This window comes from Urocampus carinirostris, chromosome 1 (genome assembly GCF_059441175.1).
Source record: "Urocampus carinirostris isolate Australia breed hairy pipefish chromosome 1, RoL_Ucar_1.0, whole genome shotgun sequence".
Lineage (NCBI taxonomy): Eukaryota > Metazoa > Chordata > Actinopteri > Syngnathiformes > Syngnathidae > Urocampus > Urocampus carinirostris.
This window is the reverse complement of record NC_142349.1, coordinates 71,265,315-71,282,616: the sequence shown is the minus strand read 5'-3', so window position 1 is coordinate 71,282,616 and position 17,302 is coordinate 71,265,315. Positions and strand designations below refer to the sequence as shown.

Sequence of the window (17,302 nt, the reverse complement as noted above, 5' to 3'; positions counted from 1 at the left end):
CGACCTCTTTTCTGGACCCGTTTATCCGACTCTATCCTGCCCTGCGTTCTGTCTGATTCCCGTTGCGGACCTCTTTTCTGGACCCGTTTATCCGACTCTATCCTGCCCTGCGTTCTGTCTGATTCCCGTTGCCGACCTCTTTTCTGTACCCGTTTATCTGACTCTATCCTGCCCTGCGTTCTGTCTGATTCCCATTGCGGACCTTTTTTCTGTACCCGTTTATCCGACTCTATCCTGCCCTGCGTTCCGTCTGATTCCCGTTGTGGACCTCTTTTCTGGACCCGTTTATCCGGCTCTATCCTGCCCTGCGTTCTGCCTGATTCCCGTTGCGGACCTCTTTTCTGGACCTGTTTATCCGACTCTATCCTGCCCTGCGTTCTGTCTGATTCCCGTTGCCGACCTCTTTTCTGGACCCGTTAATCCGACTCTATCCTGCCCTGCGTTCTGCCTGATTCCCCTTGCTGACCTCTTTTCTGGACCCGTTTATCCGACTCTATCCTGCCCTGTGATCTGTCTGATTCCCGTTGCCGACCTCTTTTCTGGACCGGTTTATCCGACTCTATCCTGCCCTGCGTTCTGCCTGATTCCCGTTGCCGACCTTTTTTCTGGGCCCGTTTATCCGACTCTATTCTGCCCTGCGTTCTGTCCAAATTCTTACCGTGCTGGAGATACAGTATAGAAGATTTACGCACGAACTAGGAAGAGGAAGCGGATTTTTCTTCGGGATGGATGCTGGGTGACCTCTCACGTGTTTCCTGTATCGATCCCTGATCCAAGCGCCGTTCTCCTGTCCCGGCTACCCGTATCCTGCCTGATTCTGTTTCCCGTATCGATCCCCGATCCAAGCTTCGTTCTCCCGTCCCGGATACCCGTATCCTGCCTGATTCTGTTTCCTGTATCGATCCCTGATCCAAGCTCCGTTCTCCCGTCCCGGCTACCCGTATCCTGCCTGATTCCGTTTCCTGTATCGATACTACCAAATCCTTTAAAATTAATACAAAACAAAATACTAATTTAAGAACCTAACACTGTATATTCTTATTCTTTTATTCTGAAAAGAAAAATAGTACTATAGAAATACGACAATGATACAAATAAAGTAATACAACAAGAGAAATACTACGAAAATACAACTACAATATTAGGAAAATTTTAAAAAAAACTACATTTTTTTTGGTTTATCAAGATAAATAGCCAGTAGAAGAATCTTTACTTAACTATGTTTATTTTTTTGTGTGAAATAAAAAAGTATAAATTAAAATCCGCAATATTTTTACTTCATATTATTTATTTTATTTTGTTTTGCACTCCAATCTTAAGCAGTTTCATCAAACCAAATCATGTATTGGATATATTTCACCTAACACTGTATATTCTTATGCTTTTATTCTGAAAAGAAAAATAATACTATAGAAATACGACAATAATACTAATAAAGTAATAAAACAAGAGAAATACTAAGAAAACACGCCAAAATTTGGATGTGGCTTGTTTTCCTTGTTTTTGCTTGAAACAGAATACCGTATTTTCCGCACTATAAGGCGCACCTAAAAGCCTTTATTTTTTTCAAAAGCTGACCATGCGCCTTATAATACAGTGCGGCTTATATATGGATCAATATTAAGTCGCAAAGTCTTGCAACTAAAGCAAGCAGCCGTCGACTAGATTTTCCCCCGAAGGCGAAGTCGTCCGCGGTGTATGCTGGGATTTATATACCGGCGTGTCATTTCCTAACCAATGTGTCAATCATTATTTGAATCGATCACTATTGGCTAAAGTTATTCGGAGGTAAAGGGGGCGGATCCTTTTTATCATTTACAGGCTTGCATAGGCTAAAGAGGCGAAACAAAGCCTGCAATTGGCCGAAAAGGATGAAAGTGAATCACACGTTGGGTTGCACTACGGCATAGAGAAAACATTTTTTACTATTCTGTATTTGTAAATATTTGACTCTCCTGGATTTACGACACTCACGGTTGTAAGAAGACCATGGTTACGTATCATTATTGAACGTGTTGGCTGCAAGAGAACTTAGGTGTGTCGTGTCCAGCATGGTCGCCGTGGCAACCGGCTGGCCCCGCCCCCTGGGCAAGAGCTGAAGCAGATCACCTAATTTGCGCGTTTGCTTCCTAAGGGGGGTTTTGGATTTTGTGGGTGCTGGCTCATTGCATTTTCTGTCTGCATTTTCCGTTCTGTTTTGCTCTGTCCTGTTTTGTTTGATTCGGAGGAAACCTGTGTTTTGAGTAAAAGCCTGTTTTTGTTCAGTTTTGTCCCGGAGTTTTGGACGACTTATTTTGCTAAATAAAAGTTTTCATCGTCACCGCAGTTGAGTTCTCCCTTCCTGCCTCCTGCCTCCGTTCTGGTCCGGTCCCCAAGGTGAGCTATGCGGCTTTATATTTTCCCGGTATCTTGTTTTAGAACCATCTCGATGTTTCTGTGATGAGTCTATTTTTAAACTCAATTCAATTCAAAGTGTTTATTGTCATATGCACAGTAAAGAACCCCGTTTCCCTGCACAATCAAATTCTTACTTTGCTGTGCCAGCAAAACATAAAATGGAAACTAAGAAAAGTTTGTTTGGTGACATCGTACGGACACCGTTTCCGTATATGTCTGAGACACGTATTTGCTTCATTGCAAGCTTTGGGAATGTTAAGGGGGTAATAAGTTGGACTGAACTATCTGACTGTTTTCTCCACGTTCCCATTGTAGCGCCTTATAATCCGGTGCGCCTTATGTATGGAAAATATGGGACCAAAAACTATTTTTTGGGGGTGCGCCCTATAACCCGGTGCGCCTTATAGTGCGGAAAATACGGTAACTTATAAAATGGGAGTAGGTAGTGTTTTGCTGTCTCGATTTGAATATTGTATAGAAAACTCTTCAGGGCTCTTCGGGAACAGTATCTCTCCCTGATGGCCACAGGTAAGCACAGATTACCGCCCTATAACCCTTTGCGCCTCATAGTGCGTAAAATACGGTAACTATTGTTAAATATCTCAATCAAAAATAAAAGCATATTTGATCATTTTATTCCAGTTTCATTAATAGTAAATGACACGTATTCATCTCTTTACACTGTAACAGGATCATAAAAGCAGGACAGATCACTGAACAAGAACCTCATCATTAAAATAAATATATGTATACAAATCATAGCATAAGCACCCCAATACATGTTTTTGTGTAGTACTGAGATGTACTTCTGTCAGCATGCGTGTACAAAACGTGGATTTGATATGAAGAGTGAATTCTGGGGCTACTCGACCGCTAAAGGAAGGCCTGACATAGAAAACAAGTCACCCGGGAAGCACTCGATAGGAAACACTTTCACATCCGTACGGCAAATTTCCCAGATATTCCCGATGTTTATGTACACGTGGTACGCAGTCGTACTCGATGACGCAATAGACTTGGAGGAATATGTCATGGATTTCCCGGGATTCCATCTTGCAACTCTTCCTGAGGAGAAAGTCTGTGAGTTTGCTGAGAGAAACTGGTGGGAGGAACGAAGAGTTTGCAGCAGCAAGAGGGAATGGTTCCGGTCCGGCACATTTTTTTTTAACCGCCCAACCTCAAAAATGACATAAAAACAATAAATGATATGACAATGTGGTAAAAATGCAGGAATCCATAACGTGTTTTGTTTCCCTTTTATTCCACCGAAGTTGCTTGAATACATTGGAAATCTTTTTTTAAAAATGGCAGAGAAAATGATTTGTCAGGATCTAGCACGTTATCCCTACAAAGAAGGCCAACCTGAAGGAAGTAGCCCACCTGGGCCGAGATTATATGCAGGTGTGCGCAGTTCTGCCAGTCCCCCCAGGTTGGTGTCCCCAGGAGCAGTTTCTCAACCTTTTCGTGCCAAGTCATACTTTCTTTTTATAAAGACTACAATATTTTAAAATGAATTAACTGCACTAGTTTTATCTTTTTCATAAAAGTTAAAATTATGCTTGATAATTTTACTGTTTTTGATATTTGACAGGATGCTAGTTCTGTATTTTGACGATTGTTGTCATGATTTGTCAATTGCCCTCACTTGCGCTCACTCTTTCAGCCCCAGCTGCCACTCGTTCCCAATTTAGTCCCCCTCCTATTTGAGCAAGTCGTTCTCGTTCCCTCCTTCTCGTTCACTTCTTGTCAGTCAGTCAGCGAACCTCAGCGCATGCAAGGCAAGCACTTTTGACTCCGGCTCTCGTTTTGATCCTGTATCGAACCCCGATCCAAGCTCCGTTCTCCTGTCCTGGCTACCCGTATCCTGCCTGATTCTGTTCCCTGTATCGATCCCTGATCCAAGCTCCGTTCTCCCGTCCCGGCTACTCGTATCCTGCCTGATTCTGTTTCCCTGTATCGATCCCCGATCCAAGCTCTGTTCTCCCGTTTCGGCTACCCGTATCCTGCCTGATTCTGTTTCCCGTATCGTTCCCCGATCCAAGCTCTGTTCTCCCGTCCTGGTTACCCGTATCCTGCCTGTTTCTGTTTCCTGTATCGATCCCCGATCCAAGCTCCGTTCTCCTGTCCCGGCTACCCGTATCCTGCCTGATTCTGTTCCCCGTATCGATCCCCGATCCAAGCTCCGTTCTCCCGTCCCGGCTACCCGTATCCTGCCTGATTCTGTTTCCCGTATCGATCCCTGATCCAAGCTCCGTTTTCCTGTCCCGGCTACCCGTATCCTGTCTGATTCTGTTTCCTGTATCGATCCCCGATCCAAGCTCCGTTCTCCTGTCCCGGCTACCCGTATCCTGCCTGATTCTGTTTCCCGTATCGATCCGCGATCCAAGCTCCGTTTTCCTGTCCCGGCTACCCGTATCCTGCCTGATTCTGTTCCCCGTATCGATCCCCGATCCAAGCTTCGTTCTCCCGTCCCGGCTACCCGTATCCTGCCTGATTCTGTTTCCCGTATCGATCCCCAATCCAAGCTCCGTTCTCCCGTCCCGGCTACCCGTATCCTGCTTGATTCTGTTTCCCGTATCGATCCCCGATCCAAGCTCTGTTCTCCTGTCCCGGCCACCCGTATCCTGCCTAATTCTATTTCCCGTATAGATCTCCGATCCAAGCTCCGTTCTCCCGTCCTGGCTACCCGTATCCTGCCTGATTGTTTCCTGTATCGATCCCCGATCCAAGCTCCGTTCTCCCGTCCCGGCTACCCGTATCCTGCCTGATTCTGTTTCCCGTATCGATCCGCGATCCAAGCTCCGTTTTCCTGTCCCGGCTACCCGTATCCTGCCTGATTCTGTTCCCCGTATCGATCCCCGATCCAAGCTTCGTTCTCCCGTCCCGGCTACCTGTATCCTGCCTGATTCTGTTTCCCGTATCGATCCCCAATCCAAGCTCCGTTCTCCCGTCCCGGCTACCCGTATCCTGTCTGATTCTGTTCCCTGTATCGATCCCCGATCCAAGCTCCGTTCTCCCGTCCCGGCTACCTGTATCCTGCCTGATTCTGTTTCCCGTATCGATCCCTGATCCAAGCGCCGTTCTCCTGTCCGGGCTACCCGTATCCTGCCTGATTCTGTTTCCTGTATCGATCCCCGATCCAAGCTCCGTTCTCCTGTCCCGGCTACCCGTATCCTGCCTGATTCTGTTCCCCGTATCGATCCCCGATCCAAGCTCCGTTCTCCCGTCCCGGCTACCCGTATCCTGCCTGATTCTGTTTCCCGTATCGATCCCTGATCCAAGCGCCGTTCTCCTGTCCCGGCTACCCGTATCCTGCCTGATTCTGTTCCCCGTATCGATCCCCGATCCAAGCTCCGTTCTCCCGTCCCGGCTTCCCGTATCCTGCCTGATTCTGTTCCCCGTATCGATCCCCGATCCAAGCTTCGTTCTCCCATCCCGGCTACCCGTATCCTGCCTGATTCTGTTTCCCGTATCGATCCGCGATCCAAGCTCCGTTTTCCTGTCCCGGCTACCCGTATCCTGCCTGATTCTGTTCCCCGTATCGATCCGCGATCCAAGCTCCGTTTTCCTGTCCCGGCTACCCGTATCCTGCCTGATTCTGTTCCCCGTATCGATCCCCGATCCAAGCTCCGTTCTCCCATCCCGGCTACCCGTATCCTGCCTGATTCTGTTTCCCGTATCGATCCCTGATCCAAGCGCCGTTCTCCTGTCCCGGCTACCCATATCCTGCCTGATTCTGTTTCCCGTATCAATCCCCGATCCAAGCTCCGTTCTCCTGTCCCGGCTACCCATATCCTGCCTGATTCTGTTTCCCGTATCAATCCCCGATCCAAGCTCCGTTTTCCTGTCCCGGCTACCCGTATCCTGCCTGATTCTGTTTCCCATATCGATCCCTGATCCAAGCTTCGTTCTCCCGTCCCAGCTACCCGTATCCTGCCTGATTCTGTTCCCTGTATCGATCCCCGATCCAAGCTCCGTTCTCCCGTCCCGGCTACCCGTATCCTGCCTGATTCCGTTTCCTGTATCGATACCACCAAATCCTCCAAAATGACTACAAAACAAAATACTAATTTAAGAACCTAACACTGTATATTCTTATGCTTTTATTCTGAAAAGAAAAATACTATAGAAATACGACAATAATACTAATAAAGTAATAAAACAAGAGAAATACTACAAAAATACAACTACAATATTAGGAAAATTAAAAAAAACTACATTTTATTTTGTTTATCAAGATAAATATACCAGTGGAAGAACCTTTACTTAATTACGTTTATTTTTTTGTGTGAAATAAGAAAGTATAAATTAAAATCAGCAAAATTCAATGCAATATTTTTACTTCATATTATTTATTTTGTATTGTTTTGCACTCTAATCATAAGCAGTTTCATCAAACCAAATCATGTATTGGATATATTTCACTGTACTATATCTTGAGCAGAAAAACAATTTATTTACTTATAATCGCTTAGAAATATCTGCTAGTGAAATCAACTTCTTTTTACAAGATTCCCAGAAAGTTACAATTAAAATCAGCAAAATTAGGTGTAACGTTCTTATTTTATGTGTTTTATAATATATATTTTTTTGCAGAATTATACAAAATACGTTATTAAATGTATTTCCCTGCAGTCTTTAGTAGAAAAATAGTATAGAACACAGGTGTCAAGCAGGCGGCCCGCGGGCCGGATACAATCCCCTAGCGGGCCTGATCTGAGACAACACTCAGAGAAGCGCAAGAGAAAAACAAGCTGCAAGGTTAAAATATGTCAACTTGATGTTGCCAAAGCCAGGTGCTTCGAACAAAGACACTGTACTAGTATGTATTTCTCTTTCTCTCTCTTTCTTTCTTTTCCACCCCTTTTCTCCCACTCTGTCTCTTTCACTCTCTGTATCTCTCTTTTTCTCTTCCTTTGTTGCTCTTTGTTTCTTTCTCTCTCTGTGTCTTTTAACCTCTTTTCTCTCTTTTCTCTTTCTCTCTTCCTAGCCTTCGTGCTTTCTTTCCTCTCTTCTCTCCTTCTGTCTTTCTATTTCTCTTTGGATTTCTTTTTTTCCTCGCCTTTTCTTTTCCCCCTCTTTCACGACTTTTTATCTTTTGTTTCTCACGCTCTCTCCCTCTATCTCTTTTTCTTTTTTCGTCCCACCCTCTCTCCTTTTCCCTCCCCCTTTCTCTTATTTCTTTATCTCTCTTTTTCTTTCTCTTTAATCTACTTTCACTCTCTGTGTCTCTCTTTTTCTCTTCCTTTGTTGCTCTTTGTTTCTTTCTCTCTCTGTGTCTTTTAACCTCTTTTGCTCTAACTTCCTTTTCTCTCGTTTCTCTTTCTCTCTTCATACCCTTCCTGCTTTCTTTTCTCTTTTCTCTCCTTCTGTCTTTCTATTTCTCTTGGGATTTCTTTCTTCCTCTCCTTTTTTTCCCCCCCCTCTCTCATGACTTTTTATCTTTTGTTTCTCACGCTCTCTCCCTCTCTCTCTTTCTTTGTCCCTCCCTCTCTCTTCATTTCCCTCCCTCTTTCTCTTATTTCTTTCTCTTTTTCTTTCTCTTTAATCTACTAGTCCGGCCCCCGACAGAATGTTTGTTCTATCGTGTGGTATAGAAGGAAAACCATAGTAATCTGCTGCCACCTACTGTTATGGATGAATATTACAGTTATTGGGGAAAAAAGCAAAGATGATTTGGGCAATTTCTTGCGGCACATTAGACAAAGTGGGCTTGTTATTGTGCCCTGGCACACTGGTTAAAAAACGCTCATCTAGGGGAAAATATTTCGCTAGATCCTGACAATTTAAGGTTTCAATTCTCATTTTTCGTCCCAAAAAACTCAAAACATTACCTCCACTCACACATAACTTGCTACTGCAACACTCGAGATGGATTTTCTTGATAAAAAAAAACAAAATAAATAACCATACATACTATAGTCGTCCCTGCGATTGGCTGGCAACCAGTTCAGGGTGACCCCTGCCCAATGCCCGATGATTGCTGGGATGGGCTCCAGCACCCCCGCGACCCTACTGAGGATAAGCGGTGCAGCTAATGAGATGAGACTATAGTCGTCCCTCGGTACGTTGTTCACATTGATTATGGCCAGGGTCGGGTAGGGTTACTTTAACTGGATTACTTTCGATTACTTTTGGATTACTTCAATACCAAATATGCGAATAAAAGACAAAAGACACTACCGTACTATAGAGCGCACCTGATAATAAGCCGCACCCACCACATTTTAGGGGGATTACGTTTTTTTTTACTAACACAAGCCGCGTCTGTATATAAGCCGCATGCGCCCACATTATAACATTGACACAATCACAAGTTTACCCAAACCGACTTTGAGTGCCGCGATTGTAACTAAACATATAGTACACAATCCTAAACTATAGTCGGCAACATGAACAGAAAATGATACCGGTACTTAACGTTTGATGCAAAACTGTAGACTCGGGGTTTTGTTGAAAGTAATCCAAGGCAAAATAATGTATATTTCCAAAGTTAAGGGTGGGAAAAATATAGATCCACTATCGTCCGCCGTGACAACAAACATATCCGACTCAGCTTTACCCTACTTCCCGTCAGCCCGCGTTTGCTCCGCCCCTTCTTTTTGATTCGCTTGTAGAAAACATATCAGAATAAGTCTCTAAAATAAATACATTACAAAAATATACAGTTGCAAATACATATTATACATGGGTTACACATGTTTACAAATTTATAAAATGTGTCGCATTTGATGTTCGTTTTGCCGGAGATCAAAGAGATCAAAGCCAGGGGAGAAAGCTTACCACGTGTTGTGAGTCATCGTTTTATTCATATTTAGTTTCTTTTGTCTTTTATTAGCATATTTGGTATTGGGGTAATCCAAAAGTATTTGAAAGTAATCCAGTTAAAATAACCCTCCCCAACCCTGTTTATGGCTCACCGTCATCGTCATTTTTTAACACAGAGGTAATTGGATGCTGTATAAAATCGACCCCTCCTCCGAACATAGAGCACTTTTTTTTTTTTTTTTTTTTTTTTTTTACAAATTACAAAATAAATACAGCGTACTTTCAATAAAAATCACACATCACCATATTCGTACAAGAATCGGTATTCTTATTCTAATACCGTATATTTCTTCTTGCTCCGGTTATGATACATTTGAATTTCTCTATGATGAACAATATACAATAAAATATACAATAAAAGTAGAAATTAGACAATAAACTAAAAAATGCCTTAATACCATTTTCCAAGAATTTTCTCAATAAAACCACCGAATTTTAATCTGTTGTATTAAAACAACTATAAATGATTATATCCAATATATATTTTTTAAATTTTTTGGCTGCAGACTGAGGATATTTGTGTTTTATTTCAAGATAAAAACAAACAAATAAAAAAAACATCGCACAAAAAATATTAAGAAAACCATAATAAATTAAGTCCCTAAAATAAAGAAGTACATCAAATTTAAAAAAAAAATGTATGAACGCTGGGATAATATCCATTATTTCAACCATACAGGAATTTGTAGTCCATCTAAACCAGGGTTGTGAATTTGAGCTCGGGGGATACATGCTAGAGAAGGAAAAGGAGAAGAAAAACACCCTGACAAGGGCCTGACTAGTAAATTAGAGAGGAAGGGTTAGAATGAGAGTAAAGGAGAATAAGGGAGACAGAGAAATGACAAAAAAAAACGTATACGGTACTGTATATATGGAGCGGAAAGCAATGAGCGAGAGAGAGAGAGAGAAAGAAAGAGAGAAAGAGAGAGAGAGGAAGAGAAAAAGAGAGAAAGAGAGTTACAGAGAACAAGTGTATGTGAGATAGAAAGACAGAGATGATAAGAGATCAAAAGAGAAAGAGAAGTGTGTGCCTGAGTGAGAGAGACAGAGAGAGACAGAGAAAAGAGATAAGGAGAGAGAACAAGTGTAAGTGAGAAAGAGAGAGACAGAGATGAAGAGAGATCGAAAGAGAAAGAGAAAAGAGAGGAGAGAAAAACGTGAACAATAGATTGATAGAGAGAAAAAAGGACAAATAGACGCAAAGAGAGAAAGAGGGATGAAAAAAATGAGAGAAAGAAAGTGAAAAAAGAGAGATGAAAGAGTAAAACGAGATAGACAGAAAGAGAAGAGAAGGATCGACTGAAAAAAGGAGAAACATCGTGAAGAGAGAAGGAGAGAGTGGGAGAGAGAAAGAATGTGTGAGAGAGAATGACAAAGAGAGCAAGAGAGAGATAAAGAGAGAGAGAGAAAGAGAGAGGGAAAGAGAGAGAACAAGTGTAAATGAGAAAGAGAGATAATAAGAGATCGAAAGAGAAAGAGAAGTGTGTGTGTGTAAGAAAGAGAGAGAGACAAAGAGATCTAGAGAGAGAGAGAGGGAGAGAAAGAGAGAGATAAAGAGAGAGAACAGATGTAAGTGATAAAGAAGAGACGGAGATGAGGAGAGATTGAAAGAGAAAGAGAAAAAAAAGGGGAGAGAGAAAAGAGAAAAATAGATTAACAGAGAGAAAAGGGACAAAGAGACACAAAGATAGAAAGAGAAAGAGGGACAGAGAGAATAAGAGAAAGAAAGAGAAAAAAGAGAGAGAAAGATAAACAGAAAGAGAAGATAGGGATAAAGTAAAAGAAAGAGGGAGAAACATCGTGAAAATAGAGAGAGTGGGATAAGGAGAAAAGGAGAGGAAAAAGAGACAGAAAGAAAGGGAAACGAAAAGAGAAAGAAAGACAAAGAAAGAAAAAGAAAAAGCCCCCCGAGTTAAACTGAGTTTGACACCCCTAATCTAAACCATGAACCTGACACAGTACAATATATAATAGAACGACAGGGGGCAGTAGCGTCAATCAGAACATCCAGCCCGTTGGAAAATATGATGTAGTGTCATACTAAAATCCAGTAGGGGGAGTACTTTCTTAAAATACTCCTTCGCGATCAACCACACCGATTAAAAAAACACATTTTTGGCAGTTTGATACACGCTATGACTGTTTTTACACCGATAAAAGTTATAAAATTAGAAAAAGATTGATTGAAATGTGCATGGCGTTTCGTCCCCAGTATTAAATATTCAAATGGAGCATACCAAATGAAGTCACGAGAGGGGGGATTTAGACAAGCAGTTTGTAGATCTGATGTTAAGTCGCACTTTGTTATGATTTTATCTATAAGTACATGATTTATATACATCTTTCCCCAACAGACCGATATATAAAGTGACCGGAGTTCTAAATGGACTATTGAAATTCTTTTATCCAAAAAAAGTGGGTTTTCTTGCCCATTTTGGATGGAAACCAAAAATCTTTTATTTCCTGAAATTAATTTTGATAAAAATAAACATTATGAAATACTCAAAAGGTAGGAGAGCTGTTTTGACCCCTATCGATGTTCAACTCCAGTGGAATTTTGTTCTAAGGATGCACCGAAAGGAAAATTTGGAGCCAGAAATTGAAAAAGTAACACAGAAATAAATCACAAAATGATAAATAAAACCATTTTTTTTGCACTGATTAGCTTAAAAGGAATTCTATAACACGATTTTAGATAATCTAATTAAAATATACAAAAAAAAAAATTGCATTTATGTATTGGAAAACAAAGTATAACAGATAAAAAAAAACAACGTAAATGTATATCCCCCGTACTCTGTCATGAGCAGGAAAATAGTACATAAGAAGGAACGTACTCATCTGCTGCCACCTACTGGTACGGGTGAATGTTACCGTTACTCGGCTCCTCAGTAAAAAAAATATACTGAGCAATGGCATAATTTGATCAAATTAAATTTTCATAAAACAAAACCTAAAAATCACACGTGTACCGGAAAACAAAGTATAACAGATAAAAAAAAACTACGTAAATGTATTTCCGCATACTCTGTCATGAGCAGGAAAATAGTACATAAGACGGAACATACTCTTCTGCTGCCACCTACTGGTACAGGTGAATTTTACTGAGCAATGGCATTATTTAATCAAATTCAATTTTCATAAAACAAAACCTAAAAATCATACGTGTACCGGAAAACAAAGTATAACAGATGAAAAAAAAACAACGTAAATGTATTTCCCCTGTACTCTGTCATGAGCAGGAAAATAGTACATAAGACGGAACAAACTCATCTGCTGCCACCTACTGGTATGGGTGAATGTTACCGAGCAATGGCATTATTTAATCGAATTAAATTTTCATTAAAAAACCCCTAAAAAACGTACTTGTACTGGAAAAAAAAAATAACATATAAAAAAAAGGAACGTAAACGTATTTCCCTGTACTCTGTCATGAGCAGGAAAATACTACATAAGAAGAAAAATACTCATCTGCTGCCACCTACTGGTATGGGTGAGCAATGGCATTATTTGATCAAATTAAATTTTCATAAAACAAAACCTAAAAATCGTACGTGTACCGGAAAACAAAGTATAACAGATGAAAAAAAAACAACGTAAATCTATTTCCCCTGTACTCTGTCATGAGCAGAAAAATAGTACATAAGACGGAACAAACTCATCTGCTGCCACCTACTGGTATGGATGAATGTTACCGAGCAATGGCATTATTTAATCAAATAAAATTTTCATTAAAAAACCCATAAAAAACGTACTTGTACTGGAAAAAAAAGTATAACATATAAAAAAAAGGAACGTAAATGTATTTCCCTGTACTCTGTCATGAGCAGGAAAATACTACATAAGAAGGAAAATACTCATCTGCTGCCACCTACTGGTATGGGTGAGCAATGGCATTATTTGATCTAATTAAATTTTCATAAAACAAAACCTAAAAATCGTACGTGTACCAGAAAACAAAGTATAAGAGATAAAAAAAAACAACGTAAATGTATTTCCCTGTACTTTGTCATGAGCAGGAAAATAGTACATAAGACGGAACATACTCATCTTCTGCCACCTACTGGTATGGATGAACATTACCGATTTTGGTCATTTTGGGCGGAAACATTTTTACAAAATTCGGTGCATCCCTAGTTTGTTCCCAGCTGGAAAATAAGTCGGCATTGAAGGATCCTACCTGTAAAAATCTCATTTGGTGAGTAAGTTTTTTTTGTTATGGCTTTGTAAAAGTAATGAGGAAGTGAGACGTATCTGTGTCCCTTGCTAAAATGGCGCCCTCAAGTGACATGGAGATGTAAACGATATCCAATACTGTGTTGTCCAATACTGTTTCGTCCCCGACCGCGTCTGCTCTCCCGTCTCGACTCCCGTCCCGTTTTGGATCCCGTCTACGTCTACTCTCCCGTCCCGGCTTCCGACCCATTTTTGATCCCGACTACGTCCGCTCTCCCGTCCCGGCTTACGACTCGTTTCTGACCCCGACCACGCTTTGTCCTCATAGCCTGGTCTGCGCCTCCGGGATGTAGATCTCGATGCTGTCGGCGCTCTCGGTGGCCGAGTTCTGCCGTACGGACGCCGCCCTCTTGGCCACCATCAGTCTCTTCCTGGCTTCTTGCCGCTGCTTCTCTGAACTCTCCAACGAGCGATCCCGGACCAGGGGCGGGTGCTGGAGGGGGGCCTTGGGGGGCTTTTTGGGCACCGGAGGCGGGAGCCGTCTCTCCTGGTGCCAGAGAAGGCGGTAGGGAGGGCAGGGAAAAACAGTTCAAAGGAATACAAAGGGACGATAGGTGAAGGGTGCTCAAGGGATTATTAACTATTGTACCTTTTTAGAATGTTAAATGGTGGTGTTATTCTAAAATCTACGAAAAAGTTTGGTGGAGTACTCAGTTTTCTCGAGAAATATATCATCATAATGATTTTTCATTCCCTTTATTAAGTGATAACATATCCTACAGAAATAATGCAGCACCTATTTACTCACAGTAAGACAGACTATGTAGAATGCCAAGAAAATATTATCGATATACACTGGTACTGTGCCCGCTCCTTTGGGGCCAACTGCCTCGGACTCTGATTGGCTCCCTGTCTCTATTTAAACCCACTCCTGTCTGTCCCCTTTTGTCAGTCCGTCTGCGAACCTCAGTTAACACTAGGCAAGCCTTTTTCGACCCTGACTCCTACCTGTTTTTGCTCCTGTCTGTCCCCAGGCTTCGACCTGTTTTTGATACTGACCACGTCTAAAATGCAACGCAATTAGGTCCCGTCTCTGTTCTCGTCTTAACAGGTACTCAGGCTTCAACACCATTTCAAAGCCAAATTCAAGCATTTTTAAGGACTTTCAAGGCCAATTTTTCAAACCGTCCAGTACTATTAAAAGAAGAAATACGGTGTGAATCGTGAATTTTGCAGATCCACAAATGTATCTCGGACTTGCTTTTTTTAGATCACGGTTGCCATGGCGCCCATGTGCCGCCAGCTGCGGCTCGTTGATGGATTGGTTTTCCGTCTATTTAAACTCAGTGCTCTCACTTTTCCTTTGTCAGTCCGTCAACGAACCTCAAAACGTGGGTTTTGACTCGGCCCTCTTTCCTGTTGGTATTTCCTGTCCGGTATTGTTCCTGTTTATTTTGTCCTGTTTTATATCGGTTTCCTGTTTCGTTCCTGTCTAGTTCCTGTCTGTCCTGCCTCACCTGACTGCATGTCACTGGTCGCAAAGCCCATACCAGCTGACATGATATATATACTTATTCCATTACCTTAAGCCAAATTACTAACATGACATAAACTGGTATTTACATTGGAATTCATTCCTTTTTGTAATCTGAGTACATATACTTCAAAGTTTATAAACCTGGCCTTATTTACATGAACATAACATTAAAATGCCCATTTTTTAAGCTAACATTGCAATTTCTAGCAAGTTACTGTATATATATGAAAAAAAAATGACTAAAGAGATCATTTCTTCCTCGTGCCATGAGGCTCTTTAACTCCACCCGGGGGAGTAAAAGCCCACATTAAACGCCACCCCCACATTTGCATATTAACCTATTTTTATTACAGTGTGTATTTTCCGTAGCATTATTTAAATACTCCTTAGCAGGGCTTTATATTGGGTATTTTTGTATTCTATATCTTTATTTTATTTTTCAATACAAGGATACTGCTATCTATCTATCTATCTATCTATCTATCTATCTATCTATCTGTCTAGCTACTGTATCTATCTATCTATCTATCTGTCTATCTATCAAGACTATTTGTCTAGCTACTGTATCTATCTATCTATATCTATCTAGACTATTTGTCTAGCTAGCTACTCTATCTATCTATCTGTCTCTATCTGTCTCTATCTATCTCTATCTATTGTGGCTATTTGTCTAGCAACTGTATCTATCTATCTATCTATCTATCTAGACTATTTGTCTAGCTACTGTATCTATCTATCTATATCTATCTATATCTATCTATCTAGACTATTTGTCTAGATACTGTATCTATCTATCTATCTATCTATCTATCTATCTATCTATCTATCTATCTATCTATCTATCTATCTATCTAGACTATTTGTCTAGATACTGTATCTATCTATCTATCTATCTATCTATCTATCTATATCTATATCTATCTATTGTGGCTATTTGTCTAGCTACTGAATCTATCTATCTATCTATCTATCTAGACCATTTGTCTAGATACTCTATCTATCTATCTATCTATCTATCTATCTATCTATCTAGACTATTTGTCTAGATACTGTATCTATCTATCTATCTATCTATCTATCTATCTATCTATCTATCTATCTAGACTATTTGTCTAGATACTGTATCTATCTATCTATCTATCTATCTATCTATCTATCTATCTATCTATCTATCTAGACTATTTGTCTAGATACTGTATCTATCTATCTATCTATCTATCTAGACTATTTGTCTAGCTACTGTCTCTATCTATCTATATATCTATCTATTGTGGCTATTTGTCTAGCTACTGAATCTATCTATCTATCTATCTATCTAGACTATTTGTCTAGATACTCTATCTATCTATCTATCTATCTAGACTATTTGTCTAGATACTCTATCTATCTATCTATCTATCTATCTATCTATCTATCTATCTATCTATCTATCTATCTATCTATCTATCTATCTATCACTCTCCTTCTGTATCTATCTATCTATCTATCTATCTATCTATCTATCAACTGTATTTACTGCATCTACTGGATTCTATCTATCTATCTCTCTATCTATCTATCTATCTATCTATCTATCTATCTATCTATCTATCTATCTATCTATCTATCTATCTATCTAATATGGCTATTTTTCTATCCATCTATCTATCTATCTATCTATCTATCTATCTATCTATCTATCTATCTATCTATCTATCTATCTATCTATCTATCTATCTATCTATCTATCTATCTATCTATCTATCTATCTATCTATCTATCTATCTATCTATCTATCTATCTATCTATCTATCTATCTATCTATCTATCTATCTATCTATCTATCTGTAAATGCATCCCAAAAAGTAGAATATATCACTATAATGATTTCTCTCAAATTTGTGCAGTTGTCAATTGTAATTGGAGATAATAGATTTCATAAATAAATACACGAATGAATCCTCGTGTATCCCTCGTTCCCGCGAAAACCGAAAACCACGCCCGGGTGAGGCAGCTTTGGGTGTCAGAAGCAGGGAGAGGCAGAAAGAATTGTGGTTGCATGGATGGATGGACAGACATGTGGGAGGCCCAGAGAGGTTAAGGCCTTTTTGGTGTTTCTTGAAGTGATGGATGCGTGGCTGTTTGCAAGCGCCTTCACTGTCAACACAAAGAAGCACAAGAAACAAACAAACAGACAAACCAGGAAAAAAAAAGACACGAGAGCAAATGAGGAAGCCGTTTGAGTCAAGAGTGATCAAGATGACAAGCTGCGTCGGATACTGAGCATGAGGAAGACGTTTAAAGCGTACGGACTGCAATGGTGGCATTAAAGCTGCTTGCGAAACTATTTGGCCCCCTTGAAGTTTGTGACCTTATGCCACATTT

General features: G+C 40.6%; 1 protein-coding gene across 1 annotated transcript in view; it reads right to left on the bottom strand.

Annotated features, from left to right (window-relative positions):
- Nucleotides 1–13,705: 13,705 nt before the first annotated feature.
- dlgap1a (discs, large (Drosophila) homolog-associated protein 1a) overlaps nucleotides 13,706–17,302 on the bottom strand; it is a 142,294-nt gene continuing 138,697 nt past the window's right edge. Inside the window, exon 15 of the mRNA XM_088350175.1 lies at nucleotides 13,706–13,948. Within this exon, the coding sequence (XP_088206301.1) occupies nucleotides 13,724–13,948 (225 nt within the window). The 3' untranslated portion in view covers nucleotides 13,706–13,723. The remainder of the gene's footprint in view (nucleotides 13,949–17,302) is intronic.